The sequence below is a fragment of the Terrapene carolina genome, unplaced genomic scaffold (genome assembly GCF_002925995.2).
Source record: "Terrapene carolina triunguis isolate 2854851 unplaced genomic scaffold, T_m_triunguis-2.0 Scaffold130, whole genome shotgun sequence".
NCBI lineage: Eukaryota > Metazoa > Chordata > Testudines > Emydidae > Terrapene > Terrapene triunguis.
In genome coordinates this window covers 24,025,786-24,040,163 of record NW_020664481.1, presented here as the reverse complement: position 1 = coordinate 24,040,163, position 14,378 = coordinate 24,025,786, and the positions used below count along the sequence as shown (strand labels likewise).

Here is a 14,378-nt window from a genome sequence, read left to right as displayed (position 1 = left end):
GAAACGCTTTATAGCACTGTATTCAAGGGTGGGGAAAGTTATGATGCTCTTAGAAGGGAGAAACTGAGAGGTCTGGTGTTCACTTTAAGTGGGAGGGAACCGTTGTGTCATAATTTAAGAACTCTTAAGAAGTTCAGTTTGCTCTGCATATCTTCCACAAGATATTTCAGCCAAATTAAGTTCTTCAAGGTTCTCAGTCACCTGAACTTTCTGGTTAAATTTTTATTTCCAGTGGTGCAAATTCAACAGACAAAGCATAGATGAAGAGCACCTATCAAATGTGTTTTCTGATTCCATAGTTGCAGTGGATAAGTCTGCCTGGTTTCTTTGTTACTTCTAAGACAAAATGCACTTTTTAGTTCATAAATTCATGTTTATAAAATCATCTTTCACTTCCACAGGAAGACTCAATTTCTTACAACTTTTGTCGTAAATTATTCTGTAAACCAGCCGATATCATCTTCAAGGTTGTGCTATATTTTCCTTTGACAAACGATAAAAGAATCCCTACACAGTTACTCATGGCAGTAAAATTTTATGGAGGTGCAACAAAACCGGCCACATGAAAAAAACATTATATTTGTATTGTACGGGGGTTTGCAGGGGGGGGCAGAGAAATACTAGAACAGGGATCAAAAACAACAACATCAAGTGCAATGGCATGAGAAAAAGGATTAGAGACTGTTTTCCATTATAGGCATGATTACTTGTATGACAACGTATCCTCGATTAGTAAATGAGTCATGGAGCTCTCATCTGAGAGCTGATCAACTCCATTTTACCTACCACTGCTTCTGGTGAATGTTCAAGTTCATTTTTACAGACATGTGAAGCAGTAGTGACAAGGGAAAGAATGGAGCATTTGACGGAATATGCAGAGGGTGACAGAAGGGCCTACCTGGAGACAGCTATTACAGAAGCATTTAGTCCGCCATAACAGGAGAAAGCCAACATTATGGGGATGGTCCATTGCATAAATCTCAGGGTTTCTTCTGAGAAAGTCTGAAGAGCAAGAAGCATTAAGATTAAATCATCATCCTCATTATGATCTGACAAGTCCTGAACTAGAACTGTTTCTATAGCCAGAAAACAGTAAAAGGAATAAATGGATTATAAATCACTTCCGTTATGGACAATGCCTCCCTCCCAACTATCATACTATATATAGACACACCCGTATTTTTTCCCCTCACTAGCAACCTTAATTCTGAACTTTGTTTTAAGACCACCTTAATGAAAGTACAGAAGCCAGGAGCTTCCAGCTGTGCATTTTACAGCTGAATTGCTAGCATTTTTTTCTGACTGAAGTGTTATGACAAATTAATCCCAGAAGAATGATCACAAAATTAAAACACTCAAAAAATCTACTTTGTTAAACAACACAAAAGCCCAATTTACTAAATTTATTTTTCCTGCAGCGAGAAAGTTAGTTTGGCTTCTTGACTTTAACAGCTGGACTCAACATCTGAACAAGATTTGCAAGACTACTACTTTGCCCCCTGAAATGCTGAAATAATAGTTCTGTACAAACAGTTCTATTTAAAGAAGTCTGACTGGAAGCAGAGAAAACTCGCCCAATAAAATGTTGCCACAAAACAAAATTCACAGGGTAGTTCCTTGTTTTAGGATCTGTCCCATGTTCAGTAAGCAAGGGTTGCAGGAAGATAAGAGAGTCCTACATTTATTTTAGGAATGTCAACACAAGGACTTTGTCTTCACAACATTCAGTTTGCATTGTAACAAGATGACAAAGATCACCAGACATTGACAGTGCAACAAATCATGATGCAACACTAACAGTTCCAAAACACCGCTGTCCTAAAAGGATAATTGTAAATAGATGTCAGCCTTTCCTGAATTCAGAACTCATGCGAAACTAAAGACCAAAGATGATATTCTGCATAAGACTGAAAACTTATGCAGTGCCAGTTTGTGTAGCTCATTTCAGGTTTGTCTCACACATGAGTGAGCTCTTCCAGGTTCCATTTATACAGGTTCTTATATTGCTCTCAGCACTGTTGTATCTGAGCACCTTTCAGTAATACATTAAGTAACTAACATCTCCCCTGTGGGTTTGTTCTTGCTCATTCTCTCCCCAGAGAGAGAAAAGTGGGTGCAGTGTAGCATTTTGTTTTGGATTCCCCCTGTCAGCCTAGGTCTGTGCACTGTAGGGCAAAGGCAGGGAACAGAAAAATCTGGCGTGAGAACGTAGAACAGTTTTCCCCCTTTTAGCTTCCTGACCTTTGAGAATTGTTTCCTAAAGGAAATAAGGAAACTGACTCATGGTAACCTCATTTGCAAGTAGGAAAGCTGCACGTGCAAAAGACCCAAACAAAACAAAATTGCTGAGTGCGTAAAATTCTGTGCCACTCACAGAAAGCTTGTTTGTCTAAAGAAAAACACTGGGTGAGGTCTGTTCAATTTGATCAAATAAATTCAAGTGACCTGCGCTAAAGTAGTGACTACATCAACTGGAAATGTAATGGGGTACTCTAATTTCTGGTGGTGCAATAGAAAGCAGTTTGTCAGGTTGTGCTATGTTTTTAAAGTGTCTTTCCACTCTGCTTTCAGTGATAATCCTGCTGGCTGGTCCCCACTGCAACCCACATTGGTCCCCTTAAATCATTTGAGATGGAAAATAACTCCTCCCTTTTCCCAGGGACAGAAGGTGCTGCTGCAGTGCAAGGTACAGGGTGGAATCTTTTCTTCATCTTTCAACCACTCAATTAGACCTTAAATAACCGAAATCATGCATGGCATATAGTCCACTGCATGCATATGCTCTTCTGGATATACCCCAGCCTCTTTGGCCAGATCTACACTAAAAAAAATTGCATACCCACTTTCCAACAGTGCAGCTACTCAGATCAGAAATTCATGACAGTGGTGAAAATGTTTGTGCTTAATCTGCACTAGAGTTTACACTGCTCCTAATCCTAGTGTAGGAGCTGCAACAAGGCTGGAAATGGGTACAAATTCTGCAGAATAGGCAAGGACAAAATGTGTTCCCTTAAAATTACACTAACATGCCAATCCTTCTCCCCAGATCTGACTCAACCCCTTGATCTCACACCTCCTGTTCGGTGTGTCTACACTCACACACTTTGTAGCTATAAAGCACCACAAGTGCAGCTTCAGTGGAAGCTGTAACAGACAGGGACTAGGTTTGAGGAATGTGGTAAAGATGCCTGAGTCCCATCTATACTATAGTTTCCATGACTGTTTACACTGGTGAAGCTGCACAGGCAGTGAATTACCTCTCAAAAGTTTGCAAGTATAAATGCAATCTTCAAGGGCTAAAGTAACAGTAATATTTCTATTTACACAGCCCCAAAGGTGTGCTAGTGATTTCCATGCTGAAAATGAGAAGAGATGAGGGACCTACTAATTAACAAGTAAGAACCGGTAAAAAGATCCATAATTCAAATTGAGTGAACTCTTTCAATATGCCTATATCCAACAATCAATGTTGCATATCAAAGAAATTCCAATCAGGTTTTAAGTCAGAAAAGTACAAGATTCATAAGCAGATAAGCAACCCTTTTAAAAATACTCTTAGCAAAATAGCTTTTGTTCTCCAAATGTATTACTTCCATATATTCCACTGAGAGATCATGTGCTCTGCACTGTGCGACAGGAACTCATTTCAGAGAATCTCACCACTGGGAAGGCATGTGCATGTGCCTCTGTTCATGGATTTTAGAACCAACATTGTAAGTCCCCCAACTGTCCCTCAGTTCTTCTCTAACTTCAGGCACATACTTTAACTCTCCAAAGTACAGGAGAGAAAGGAGAATCATCTGAATCTGCAGAGGCAATACATTTGGAGAACAACTTGAGTCAGTAAGCAACCTCTTCTTCATGACACTGTTTCTGCAGATACTCACAGTTAGACTAGAAAATAGTGGCAAGCCTCAGCAAGAAGGCAGAGTATGAATAACTGAAATGATAGTGAAAACACTGCTCTCCTGAACGGCAATCTAGTCTGATCTGACTCAGTATTGGGAAACGAGAGAATATGCTTTGTGAAGGCATGAATAAAACTTCAGGTAGCAGCATTGCAAATCTCAACAACCAGCACATGACAAATAGATACTGCAGAAGTTATTACTCCCCTGGTGAAAAGGGCTGCAGGTCCTTCAGCATATTGTATCTGAAAGCAGCGACCCATTACTGCCTCTAATGAGAAGTTCTTAAATTAACAGGTGCAGAAGAAGATGCCTTCCTCACAAACTGGTCTTTTTGGAAGATATCAACACAACCAAAGAAAGTGGGTTGGATGCTAGCTGGCAAAGTCAATCAGGCTCCCAGTTTTCCACTGCAAGAGAAGCTGGCAGTGACAGGCTTAAACACCCAAGAACAGTAATAGCCAAATGCAGAAGATGGGCCTAGAAAAGCAATCACAATGGAAAGGGAACTTCAGAAATTGTAAACCCAAAAGGATAACTGCTAGCATACACAGCCTTTCCCTTCTGGAGCCTCCCCCAGATCCATGTTCCCATTTAATATGAGGTAAAGGCAGCTCTGAGAAAAGCATGTCTATTCCAGGGATCTCAGCACAGTGGTTATATGCCCCATCAACCTTGGACTCATAGGACCAGACGCAAAGATTCTGCATAAGTGAACATCTTCACTCTCCCACATCCAAGGGGAAGGCCATATGGCTCCTGGAAAGAGGAGAGGGCAAAAGACTGTTTTGTTTACTTTGCAAATTATTGTTGCCCTGGAAGGGAAATACTGACTTGAAGGAGGGGAGGGGAAATCCCTAAACTACACAAGCATGAAAGAAAACTGAGGAACTGATGTTTGTCATCTGAGCCATGGCCACACCTAGCAAAGAGGTAGTAATCTGAAATGCTTACAGCCACTATGCTTCCTTTTCTTAGAAGCAGACACAGCACCCCAAATTCTTAGAGGACCTGGCTGTTCTACTCACAAGCAAGAACCCAAAGACTCTCTAATGGATGCAATAACTTCTACAGCTGGGCTCAAACCCAAAGACCCATCCAACACCATCCAACTATTCAGACCTGTTAGATCAAAGGACTTCTTGGGCACAACTACATAACTGATAACTACTAACCTGACCTCTTTCCCCCATCTGTCAAATCAGAAAGAATCTAACCATTAGACAGAGTCCAAATAACAAAAATAAGGAAAAATCTAAGTACAAACATACTACTAGATAAATACGTACAACTAAAATATTATACTACCTAACCCAACACCAATTCTGATACAGAGAGAGTACTGGGTTCTGCATCCAAGGAGCAGTTGGATGGTTTTTTAATACCTCTGAAATAGATTCCATCACTACATGGCAGTGGGGATCTGCAGTATCATGAAAGAGAAAGCCAAGTATATGCTTAGAATTATGAAGTCAGATAAGACCCTGAACCTGGAATAAGATGCTGGCCATATAATGAATGGAAAGATGTTATGACTTCCTAGTACATTTCCCCCCTTCTACAGCAGAGTCGCAAATAAATTGGTAGAAACTAAAACACTCTAAAAATTAGAGATTTACTGGCAGGGAAAAGTGACATAGAAGTTCACAACCACTGTCTAAAAGGTGCGTGGGTGCTGCTGCACCCCCTGGCTTGAAGTAGTAAAAACAACCCAAATATATGGTTTCTGCCTTCAGCACCCCCACTATAAAAATTGTTCCAGCACCCCTGAAAAGGTGTGCTCATTCTGTAGAGTAATAATTAGTTTGTATACGTAAAAATGAAGAGTAGCAAGGACTCCAGTACATTATTGAAGTTGAAATGGAAGACCAGAGTTGAAACCATATCTCTGACAGTTTGCAAGCAACTTTTGACAAATGAAGTGTATTTAGGATTGGCAAACTGCCTGGAGAAAAACTGCAGAGCTAGAAATCTCCAAAAAAAAAAAAATCTTATATCAGGGATTAGGATGGGGAGAAAGGACAAATTTGCCAGACACTAACACAAGGACTAAGCCTAGTAACCAGAGGCTGACGGCATATATGAAAGGAGGAATGCTTCATCAATTAGGTCTAAAGCTATACTCTGCTGAAGCCACTCCTTCAGCTCCCAGTTACTGAGAAGAGCAAGTATGGTGGATTCCCACACCAAGATGCTATGTCTGGATCCAGCCTCTGGCTAGTATGTGTCAGATTTGAAGCCCTCCCATTCCAGCTTTGGCTGCTGAAAAGGGAAACTGGTCTTTTTTCCTTCACCCCAAAGCCTCCTGACTGACGACAATGGGGAAAGCGACTCTATTCCCAGCTTCAATGTTCCAGGGCCTTCTCCCCACCATGAACAGCACCAATGCCTACCTTGGATACTGTTCACAAAGATCGTAAGTAGTGGCAGAGTGAGATGAACATTAGCAGTTTCACTGCTGCCCTGTATACATCACTGCATATGCTTAGGATAACTTCAGCCTTTTACCCCAGCGTCAAAACTTTCCTTTGTCTACAGTGTGTCCTAATGTGCAATGCATTAGAAAGGAAACCCTAACCTACATTCAATAAATCACTGTGTCAAGATCCACTAAATCAAATATAGATGAGTAGAAATGGAAACTACTTAGTGGTTGCTTTTGAAAAGAAATACTGTGAAAATAGAATTAGAATCCAACTTCCAAGTCATAATTAGAAGACACTGTACCATTTTACACTGTACCATTTTCCAGGCCAATGGGGGCTGCAGGAAGCGGCACGGGCCGGGCCACTTCTTCCTGCAGCCCCCATTGGCCTGGAACGGCAAGCCCCAGCCAGTGGGAGCTGCGATCGGCCAAACCTGCGGACACTGTAGGTAAACAAACCGGCCCGGCCCGCCAGCGGCTTTCCATGGCAGGCCACGTGCCAAAGTTTGCCGATCCTGAATATAGAGGATATATTGTATCTGTAAGACATTATATATGGAGAATAGGTGAATTACTGAATAAAACTTAGGGTACTTTAAAAAAAAAAAAAAACACACAAATGAGCATCCAATCCTCCAAATTCAAGATTTTTTTTCCAATTTTGTACTTCTGTTTTACAGGAGAATTGTAGGAATTGATGCAATTTTAGTAGGGCTAGGAAACAATGAGTGATAAAACTTAGTTAGAGAGAGAAGTACAAATATTAGCATGGCTAAACTGCAACATCTCTATTTGCAAACAGATAAAGCTACTTCACATTGAAGACAGATTAATTAGTGGCTCAGTACAACATTTTTCAAACACATTTCAAGTTATTAAAGACTATAGCATAAGAATGACTAAGAACATGCTAAGTATTAATGATTCCTATTATTATTCTTTAAATATCTCAAGGAGCATACACCTAGTCAGAATCTTTGCAAAATATGCCAGTGGCTTGGATTAGGTGCTGGTTTTAAATAAGATTGCTATTAAGTTAAAAGAAACCAATACACAGTATGCTCATTCACAATATTTGTGTTTAAGACTAGATTGAAGTATTTATGATAAATTATTCAATTGGTCTCCCCTTCTAGATTTAGGGGAAATATACATGGCACAGGAAGGGACATGAGTAACCAGGGACTTTACCTACAATGTTCACAAGTAGTAAATCTATCCCTAAAATATGAAGTTTTGGCAATACAGCAGTATGGTATATATTTGACTTACCACCGCCACAGCATCACTAGAAAGAACAGCATTAATATCCAGCACCGTATAGTAAGCTATGTTGGTCAAAATATAGATAACCGTCACAATGGGCATAGAAACTGCAATAGCCAGTGGCAGATTCCTGATGAGACAAAAACAGCAAATAGGCTTGGGAAAATTCTAGGTTTTTAAAAAAGATTTCAACAGATATCAATATTTTTTTTAAGCATTTTTAAACTGTTTATCTATTTACATGTCTACAGTTGTGCAAAATTATGGGTTAATTTTTTTTCCCTATTATAAAATAGATTTAAATTTTCACAGTTGCAGAAAATTATGGGGGGAAATCAGACAATAATTACACTAAAAAGAGATTCAAAAAGTTAACGCTTTATCACCGTTAAAACACAAACTGTCAACATCACATGTCAAAGTAATATCCTTAAATGAAACTCTAATAAGGTCTAAGTAGCATTTTTCTTACTTTGCCTATCTGTCAATGTCAGATATCAATGGAAATATCTAAGTTATTTCCAGCTAGAATAAGCAGAAACATTTATCAAATGTAATCAAACTGAATGCAAGCTCTTCCTCTTTCAAAAATCTCCCGTCAAAACAAAACAAAGTTTTGAAAAAATTGTCACTTGTTCAGGGTGGCAAAGCCAGCAAACTGGATCAACTCTTAGAGAGTGACAAACTCCAAGTCAGCCTCTTGCATTTGTTGGATTTAATATTTTAAAGAGTCATTTACCTTTTAAAAAATAATTTAGCATAGAGTAAGGATTTTTTCATTACTGACTTAATGACACTAAAAAGGGATTCAACACCATTATGATGTCATCACTACCATAAAGTCAAATTGCTGTGGCAAAATGTCAGTGCAATACAAAAGTAATTAAAAACTCTTTAACTAACAGACCATGATTCTTGGGACTGTTCTCCTAGATAATGACTAATGCAACACTCATGGTTCAAAGATCTGAGCATCGTACTGGTTAGTGGCTGAGATCCATCCAGAGAGCAATTACTTACTTCAAATACCAGTTTAAGCTACAGTTTAATGATGTGAAACAAGAACAAAAGGAAAGTGCCAGCTCCACAGAGAAGAAAGGAGAGAAAATGGGGAATATATTATAACTACATTCTTCTCAGCAATAGCAATAATTTTAATTGCACCAAAGATTAACCAATATAATTATATCCCACCACACTCTTGGAGAACAAGGAACAGAAGGATCATTCCTGAAATATATATTACTAATAGACATTTAGTAACAATCTAGTACCCCAGTGTGATGGGGCGGCTGAAGAAGGGTTAAAGCAGCCTTGCGGAGGCTGCGCAGAACCCAGCCAATCAGAAGAGGGCTTTTTGAGCCAGCCAATAGGGAGAAGGCTTAGTGGAGCAGCCAATCAGGATCAGGCTGGTCCATATAAGAAGGGCTGCTGAGCAGAACAGAGGCAGTCTCTGCTGGGAGGGCAAGGGAGGAGGACTGGCTGCCCTGTAGGAGGGTTGAGAGAGAGAGCACCACGGACAGAGCAATGCTGGGCAGGTCAGGGGAGCAAGAGGGAGCTCCAACCTGATGGCTGCCAGACTGAGGCTCTGATACAAGGGCGGAGAAGGTGCTAGGGCTGCGGGGAAGTGGCCCAGGGAAACAGATGGTGGAGTAGGAGGAGGGGCAGTACATGGCTGCTGGCTATAGAGTCCCTGGTCCAGGACTCGGAGTAGCGGGTGGGCCCGGGTCCTCCTCCACTTGCCACCCCACTTGCCACCAAGAGGAGTGGCCAGTGCATGCAATGCAGTTTGCCACTGAGTTGAGTGGCTAGACCAGAGATTGCAGTTTGCCACTGAGGCGAGTGGCTGGACTGAGCACTGTCAGGTCCCCCAAAACGGGGGAGAAAACTGAGTGGGGCACAGCCGGAGGGCTGTGTCCAGAAGGACACGCCGCGGGCCGGGGAGCAACATGGGTGCTAGAGGTGGAGGCGAGAATGACAACAGACGAGACACTACTAGATGAGGGCGTGCTGGTGAAACGAGAGCTAATTCCCAGGACGGCCAGCAGGAGGCACTTTGGTGGTGAGGCCTGCCCCATTACACCCAGGCAGGAAATGGAAAACAGAGAGATGAGATGCCTTCAAAAAAAAAAAAAAAAAAAAATCGAACACAAAACTACAGAGGGGTATTCATCTTCTCCCATTAATCCCCTAAAAACTCTATGAATGCAGAAGGTGGAAGAATCGGGGTATTTTCAAAACTAGAAAGAACCTTCAAGTCCAAACCTCAATGTCTGATACAACTTTAAGCCCAAGTTCTTTGACAAGAGAATGTAAAATACTGTATGTGGCTTCCCTGTGAGTATCCTGAATATTAATCAGAGGTTGCATACTATCTCTCACATGACTGCCTTCCTACACCTTGACCTGAAATTCACAAAGGCATGGCTAAAAGGGAATGCTAGAATAGGAAAAATTATCTGCTTACCTGAAAATTTCCATTGTGCAAGTAATAAGGTCCACAGATCCATTACCATGAGTACTTCAGCCTGCGTTCAGACCTGTCATTCCCTAGCATCAGATGAATGCACCACCTCCTGAAATTCCCTCCAGCTGAGAAATTCCACAGCCAAGTTAATTCAAAGCTACTTTTTTAATTAGAGATTGTGTTAAATATACTTTGAGGAAATACACAAATTTCTCCTACGGCAGTGCATGGTATATTCTACCTAATCACAACAAACCCAAATACTGGGCTGTCAGTTTCCATCTGTATTGTGGATGATCCATTTGTCTCCAGAGTGAGCTAAATCTGTGGATCTTATTACACAGAAAGATAATTTTCAGCTAAGCACAGACACATTTTTCTATTCTTCTTCATGCTAAGGTCTACAAATTAGAGCTGTTGATTAATCGCAGTTAACTCATGCAATTAACTCAAAAAAACTAATCACGATTAAAAAAATTAATCCCAATTAATCGCAGTTTTAATCGCACTGTTAAACAATAGAATACCAATTGAAATTTATTATATTTTGGATGTTTTTCTTCATTTTCATATATATTGATTTCAATTACAACACAGAATACAAGGTGTATATTTTTTATTACAAATATTTGCACTGTAAAAATGATAAACAAAAGAAATAGTATTTTTCAATTCACCTCATACAAGTACTGTAGTACAATCTTTGTTGTGAAAGTGCAACTTACAAATGTATATTTTTTTGTTACATAACTGCACTCAAAAACAAAACAATGTAAAACTTCAGAGCCCACAAGTCCACTCAGTCCTACTTCTTGTTCAGCCAATCGCTAAGACAAACAAGTTTGTTTACATTTACAGGAGATAATGCTGCCTGCTTCTTATTTACAATGTCACCAGAAAGTGAGAACAGGTATTTGCATGGCACTTTTGTAGCCAGCATTGCAAGGTATCATATGCCTCTTCATGCTTCGGCCACCATTTCAGAGGACATGCTTCCATGTTGATGATGCTCGTTAAAAAAAGAAATGCATTAATTAAATTTGTGACTGAACTCCTTGGAGAAGAATTTTATGTTCCCTGCTCTGTTTTACCTGCATTGTGCCATATATTTCATGTTATAGCAGTCTGGGATTATAACCCAGCACATGTTGTTCATTTTAAGAACACTTTCACTGCAGATTTTACAAAACGCAAAGAAGGTACCAATGTGAGATTTCTAAGATGAACTGTCCCAGTCTTTAATCTCTCCTCATACAGAAGCTGTTTCATATCTGGCAAGCAATGGAAAAGTTGGCCAGACAGTGAGGGACCCTGATAAGCTTTACAAGATATCATTCCCCACCTCATACTCCAAGTCGTGACACAGAGGCTGCATGTCACTTTATTTACTGTTTCCAGCTGCAGAGAAGCTGATCACCAGCCCACCAAACTGACTTACCATGAATGAGATATTTCTGCGTGTAGGAGCCACTCTGCTAATCCAACTTTACCAAATGTGTTTTGATGTTCATCTCCCCTTTAGTGGGTAGTACACACAGACAGAAGACTCCACCCAGGATGGGAGAATCTCTCTCCAGAGTAGGGTTGATTGTGTTCTTCCCAGTTATCAATCAGAGATGTTGATTGACACGACCTCTAAACAGATCTGTTACCAATGGAAGGAGCAGTGCTCTGAGACATCAGTGAATTATTATGTTTCAGCTGGTGGATGCTTTGCTCTCTTTCTAGTACCCATTCTCTGAACTAAATCAGGGAATGGTACAAAAAACACCCCAAAACCAACAACCCTAATTCTCTGCATTCACCAGTTGTGGGAGCAAATAATATACAATGGGAAGTAGATCTCTAGCTCTCATGCTCATCCCATGAATGAGATAGGGCAAGATGCAGGAGGAGTACCCAGAATTAGTGGATAGGTATCATATCCATTATGGATTTTTGATCTGTGTTACCACTTGTTTTCCATTATGGCAATCATCTATTACAAGTCTTCTGAGATGAGACCTTTTCCCTGATGCTATTTATCATCTGTCCGAGCCTATAACTGACTTCCTTAGTGTCGTGCAGTTCTTGAATCCAAGATAATCCAGAAACCGTACCACTCTGTTTGTTTCAGCTTCCTCTCTCTACAGAACCCCAGTCAGAAAAACAGTCCAGAAAGAGAAGCAAATTTCCTTTTTCCCTAAAGCCTATACTATTGCTATCCTGGAGAGACCCTGAGAACACATGTAAGACGGTAATGGGTGAAGTTGGGGAAAGAAAAAAACGCTGCCATCCATCTGCAAAACATAAGAACTGTCCAAGGACCTAAAATGGGACTGTCCTCAAAGAGGTTAGTCTTATTTGTCTCTCCTCCCCAACATGGACCCCTTCTGGGTGTCTCAGGAGAGATCTGGGAGTCAACAATGGGCTCCCATAAACTCGACCCCTTTGTTGCATGGGATCCACGTGGGGCAGATGGGTCTGTTTCCCCTGGAGGTCTCAGCATAGGATATGAATAAGGGTCCCTGGGGGGGATGTTATAGAGGTGGCAGCAGAGGGTGAGAGTTGGGCCCAAATGCCCCTTACTGCATTCTGGTATTGGTAGGGTCCATGTTGTGTCCAGTACCCTCCACCTGACCTGAGGGGTAGGAGGGATTCAGTTCTGCAGTCAGAGGTATGGCTGCCAGTGTGATCTATATAGGGATTTAGGCATGATCCTCCATTTGGCATGCTGTCTTTCTGGCTTCACTGCCCCTCATGTAGCTAGGGGAAGAGAGGCTGCTTGCCACCGGAGCCTGTTCTTTTCCATTTCTATGTGCCTCCTTTCCTGCCAGGAGAGGGGGCTGAGGCAATCCAGTCTGGCCTTGGCTGTATTTTGCCCAGCAGAGTTAGCCTCTCTAATCCAACCTGGCTCCTTTCCTGCCCAGGGAAAGTTAATAGCGGTGACCTTGCCTGGGCTAAGCTGTGAAGGACGTTGCATTCTGCCCACAGAACTGGACCAAGCTCCCCAGTGAGACAGGCCTTTCATTTTGCCTTTTCTTCAGCTTAGCTCTGCTGCTAAAGCCTGCCGGGGCACCAGGCACTGCAAACACCTCAGAAGGGGAAGCAGAGCTGAGGGGAGTTTCCCCCAAAATCAAATGCAGTTCTAGGACATGGCTGGAAATTAGACACAGAGTGACAGAGATTCAAACAATTCAAAATTAAGAATTTTCATCAGAAAAGCTCTGCAGCCAGGTGGTCTGGTTGAACCTGCCCAGCACCATGGAAGCGGGGGGGTGGGGGGGAGAAATGGAGGAAGGACATTCTCCTGTTGCCATTGACCGAGAGGTCTGGTTCTGCCCCCTAACTGCAAGCAGCCTGAAGTACCCATTGTAATGGATCTGTGGACCTTAGCATGAAGAAGAAATGCAGACATGTCACCTAATGAAACAAAAAAGCTGGAATGGCTCTTCAAGGGCATTAATCTTCAAGGAAAAAAAAAAGCCCAGGGACCTTTTCACATGTAATTGTGGACTAGAACTTTCACAGGACAAGCATTAGACAGGATGATTATGGAAAACTTCTACCATACTCTGAAAGGAACTTCAGGAGACCAAAACACCTCCTTATTCTTTTGAGCATTAGTATAATATGGGCAACTAGAATTTGAAGCTTGCTTTATGAGTGAGAGTCACTGCCAGGAATAAAGCCTGCTGCATTAGAAACTTGAGCTATGAATAACAAATAGATGTAAATGTTAATTAAATTAAATGTTCCTAGCAGAAAGTTTGTTTTTACATGAAATCCAATAGAAAAAAGTTACTTAACTGTTAACACAGCAGAATATTATCTTTAAGAGGAAGGTGGAAAGATATTGCAATAGCACTCAAAAGGGAGTTTTTAAAATAAATGTTCTCTGGCAACAGATGCAGAAAGACAAGATGACTAACGTACGCACAGTGTTAAATCTCTTATGGGTAGGTGTACACCACTCACTAGCAAAGTGGTTAAAAAGAGACATTGTCAACCTGAAATCTAGTCAGTTAAAAGAGATGGTTGCTAATTGTCATTTTGCAACAACAATTCTTAAAGGAAATTCTCCTTTGCTGTGTGAAAGCTCAAACAGGGCAAACTGACTAATAATGCATAAAGCAAGCCAGCTGGGGAAAAAAGGAAACCTCTCTCTCTCTCTCTCTCTCTCTCTCTCATCTTTCAGCTATAGCAATCTTAGCTGTTACTTGTAATAGGTAAAAATTGTCAGACAGATGTGAATTTTACATTAACCATTTCTGTTTAAAGACTGAGCTACACAATTAACTGACTTGTCAGGTGCACATTTGCAGCATTCACC

At 41.0% G+C, this 14,378-nt stretch overlaps 1 protein-coding gene across 1 annotated transcript in view; it reads right to left on the bottom strand.

Annotated features, from left to right (window-relative positions):
* SLC7A6 (solute carrier family 7 member 6) overlaps positions 1–14,378 on the bottom strand; it is a 49,628-nt gene that overhangs the window by 13,486 nt on the left and 21,764 nt on the right. Inside the window, exon 5 of the mRNA XM_024202235.1 lies at positions 7,606–7,729. Coding sequence (XP_024058003.1) covers positions 7,606–7,729 — 124 coding nt within the window. The remainder of the gene's footprint in view (positions 1–7,605; positions 7,730–14,378) is intronic.